The 3,743-nt window shown below is 61.5% G+C and overlaps 1 protein-coding gene across 1 annotated transcript in view; it reads left to right on the forward strand.

Moving 5' to 3' along the window:
* Nucleotides 1-1,630: 1,630 nt before the first annotated feature.
* Nucleotides 1,631-3,743, forward strand: part of CACNA1H (calcium channel, voltage-dependent, T type, alpha 1H subunit) — a 51,155-nt gene continuing 49,042 nt past the window's right edge. The window contains exons 1-2 of the mRNA XM_014542965.1: nt 1,631-1,767; nt 1,990-2,095. Of these exons, the coding sequence (XP_014398451.1) occupies nt 1,631-1,767; nt 1,990-2,095 (243 nt within the window). The remainder of the gene's footprint in view (nt 1,768-1,989; nt 2,096-3,743) is intronic.

Below are 3,743 nucleotides of genomic sequence, written 5' to 3' on the forward strand. Positions count from 1 at the left end.
CAAGGCTTGAGCTGAGACGCAAGTTTCCCACTAATCAGGTTGCCGTGGCAACGCCTGCCACTAATCCCCAGCCAGGCTTCTGGTTTACCGGCCTGGCCCAAGTTACATAAAGCACTTTATGGAGTTCAGGGCTGCTTCCGGATTAGACCTCTCAGCCTCCCTCCCTTCCACCTCCCAGGGCCACATGTGGGTTCCTCAGACACAGAAAACAGAGGCACTAAGAGCTGGTGGCGTCAGGGTGCTGGCATGTAGTGAGTGCTCAGTGGACACTTAGTGGATGAGCAGGGGGAGCACTCAGGGCTGTGGGAGCTGGCGTGTTCCCGGGTGGCTGCTCATGCCCAGGGCTGGCACCCATGCCTCTGCCCCACGCCCAGCATTTTGAGAACTTTCTAGAAGGAGTGAGGGCACCTGATCCTGGGAGGTGGACCAGAATCAAGAGATGGACCAGAATCGTTGGTTTTGCGGGAGGGCGGCGAGGGTGGATTCAGTGGCCCTTACCCATCCTGTGATGGGAGGGGGCTGCATCATTTGCCCACGATGACTGTCCATGCTCTTGACCCACTCCAAGAACCCACATGGTCCAGTCTGTTCTGACGCCAGCCTGACACACTGGTCCGCACTTGGTGGGCACCTGCAACAGGCATTGCCGGCGCCTCCCCTTTGGTTCCTTTGGCTGAAGTGTTGGAGGCCTTCCTGTGTGGCAGGCTCCGGTGTGGGGATCTGAAGCAGGTGCATCCCACTCTCGGAGGTCCAGCAGTCTGCCCCAGGCCCGGCTGCAGGACAGGGCCAGGCATGCTGGGAGGTACCACGGGGCTGCTGGATTTTGGCTCACTCTCTGACCACGCTGGGACACCCTCCAGTTGCCTGAGTAGCTTCCTGGTGGGAGGCAGGTGGCCCCCCATAGCTGGGACGAGGCCACGCTGCAAGGGGGAGGGCTTCCTGGAGGAAGTGGTTCAGCATAGCTCTGATAAGAACCTGGCGGGAAGGGGGGTCTGTGTGAGGACGAAGCCCAGTTTGTCTTATGGACCCTGAAAGCCCCTCCCGCACTCAGGATGATCCCTGAACCCAGCTCCGGGATCTGCTGGCGGCACAGCGCCCCCCCTGGACCTCTTCGCTCTGGGGGTTCCTTGTCCTGGGGTGATCAGGACACCCCAGACCCGGCCTCCTCAATTAGCCTCCTTGGCCGCCGTAACACAGCCCCGCAGACAGGTGACTTACACCACAGACCTCGGTTTCCTCCCAGGCTTGGAGGCTGGAGGGCCGAGATCATCCCAGCAGGGCCGGTGCCTTCTGAGGCCGCGAGATGGCTGCCTCTGCCCTGTGTGCTCCCCTGGTCATTGCTCTGAGGGTGTCTGTGTGCCGGTCTCCTCTCCTGATAAGGACACTTGTCACGTTGGGCTCGGGCCTACCCACGTGGCTCCCTTTTACCCGAATCACTGCTTTAAGGACCGCGTCTCCAAATGCAGTCACATTCTGAAGTCCTGGGGGTGAGGGCTTCAACATGGAAATTTCTAGGGCCCTCCATGGAGCCAGGAGCCTTGGGTCATCAGCATCTGCTACTTGGCAGTGCCCAGGCCTGCGGGGTCCCCACGGGCGTCTGTGTGACTCATTTCTCTTCGTGGCCGCTGTGATGTTAGCTCAGCTGCGCGAGGACAGTCGGGTCTCCTTCCTGCAGGAGTGTCATTGTGAACTCGCTGGTGGAGGCATTGGGTTGGGCAGTGCTGACTTCCCTGTGGCCAGCGGCGTCCATGCAGAGGCCTTGGGCAGGTGACCTTGTGTCGGGGTGTCTCCAGGGGCTCCGCAGGCCCTCACGGTCGGAGGCGGGACAAGCTGAGGCAGGCTGGGTGGTGCTTGGGGCCGGATCCCTGGCGTTCCCTCTGGCCGTCTGGGTTCTGTGGGCCAGCCCCCGGGCTTGGGGCCTCCCTGGCGTTCCCTCTGGCCGTCTGGGTTCTGTGGGCCAGCCCCCGGCCCGCTCTGTCCCTCTTGCAGTCCCGTGACCACCATGTGCCTCCGGAGAGGGAGCTTTGACTGCTGGTTCTTTGTGGCTGGGTGTGGGCTGGCTGGCATTCGTGGCTGTGTGTACGGGGGGAGGAAGGTGAGAGCCAAGATGGACAGGGACCCGTGGTGCCCCATGCCCAGCCATGGTCCGCTGTGCATAGCCAGCGTGGGCAGGTCTGGAGTCTCAGGGCCACTGTCACCAGACAGGTGCCCAAATGGGGATGTTGGTGACTGCATTGGAACAGGGCTCCCTGTGGCTGCAGACACCCCAGGAAGTATCTCCTCTCTGGCCAGGGGGCAATCCCGGATGGTGTCCATGTTGGGGGTACTGTGCTCTCAGGGGGCCCTCACTCCAATGCCTTCTCCCTGTGCCGATATGGCCCTCCCAACTCTCAGCTCTTGACACACTGCCTCCCCCCCCCCCCCCCCCCCCGGGCTCTGGACTGGACCAGCCTGGCACTGGGCCGGGTGTCTGGAATTCAAAGGGAGCCCGAGTTCTGTTGATGTTTGATGCCTGAAATTCCAGAGCAGAGCTCCCTCTGTCCCAGATGCACCCTGTTCCAGGCAGCACCTCCCCCCCACCCCCCCTCCCTGGTCCCACTGGGAGTGGGTGGGCAGGAAGCCTGGTTGGGTGAACCCTGGAGCTCAGGGAGGGGGGGTCCCTGTGGCCCTGCCCTCCGAGAACCGCATGTAGTGCCTGAGGGTGGACAGTCTCACCCAGCACCACGGAGGCCTCTCCCTGGGTGGGAGGCCAGGGCAGTCAGGAGGGTGTTTACTCCCCCTGGTCACAGCCGTGGGGCTCTGTGCCCCTCTACCCTCGCCCTTCTTGGGGGCTGGTGGGTGGCTGGGCAGGGCAGCACGGAGTCCCAGATTCCAGCCCTGGGCCCACTGGCTCGGGGAGGCCAGCCCCAGGGTAGGTGGGCTGTGCCCAGCAAGACTCCCCTCGGTGCAGCCAGACCCCTTAGAACAGTGGTTCTCAACCTTCTGGCCCTTTAACTACAGTTCCTCATGTTGTGGTGACCCCCAACCATAAAATTATTTTCGTTGCTACTTCATAACTGTAATGTTGCTACTGTTATGAATCGTCATGTAAATATCTGATATGCAGGATGGTCTTAGGCGACCCCTGTGAAAGGGTCGTTCGACCCCCAAAGGGGTCGCGACCCACAGGTTGAGAACCGCTGCCTTAGCATCATGTGAGGAGGTTCTGGGGCTACGGTGGCTGGGGTGTTTCCTGCACGTTTGAAATACAGCCTGCTGGCTGGTGGGAGCAAGGGATGTTTTAATTCCTAATTTAGACTGTTTATCTGCAGAGCTCTGGAGGCCGGGCAGAAAGAGACAGTGTTCCCCCCACATACACCCTCCCACCCTTCCCAGGGCGCCTCCTGCCTCTGACACTTGAGCGGCTGGTGGGCACAGAGGTGGGGGTCTTGCCTCTGGACCCCAGTGCAGTCAGCTCCGGGGGACATCTGTGCAGTCAGCTGGGCAACACCCAACCTCCAAGAGGGGCAGCCCCCTCCTCAGCATTCTGGTCCTTTCTCTGGACCAGCAAGTCCACCAGCAGGGTGGGGCAGGGCTGCGGGCCTTGGGAATTCTGAGGAATCTGGGGCAAGGCCGGCAGACTCAGCTGTGGCCTCTGGTCAGAGTTTTGCCGTAAAGGAGAACAAGAGAAACAGGGGAACATGGGAGGGGCAACTAGGCCAGTGAAAAGAGAGTCTGACCTGCTCCCCCGGCCTGGGCAGAGG

Source organism: Myotis brandtii, unplaced genomic scaffold (assembly GCF_000412655.1).
Source record: "Myotis brandtii unplaced genomic scaffold, ASM41265v1 scaffold317, whole genome shotgun sequence".
In the NCBI taxonomy this organism is placed as follows: domain Eukaryota; kingdom Metazoa; phylum Chordata; class Mammalia; order Chiroptera; family Vespertilionidae; genus Myotis; species Myotis brandtii.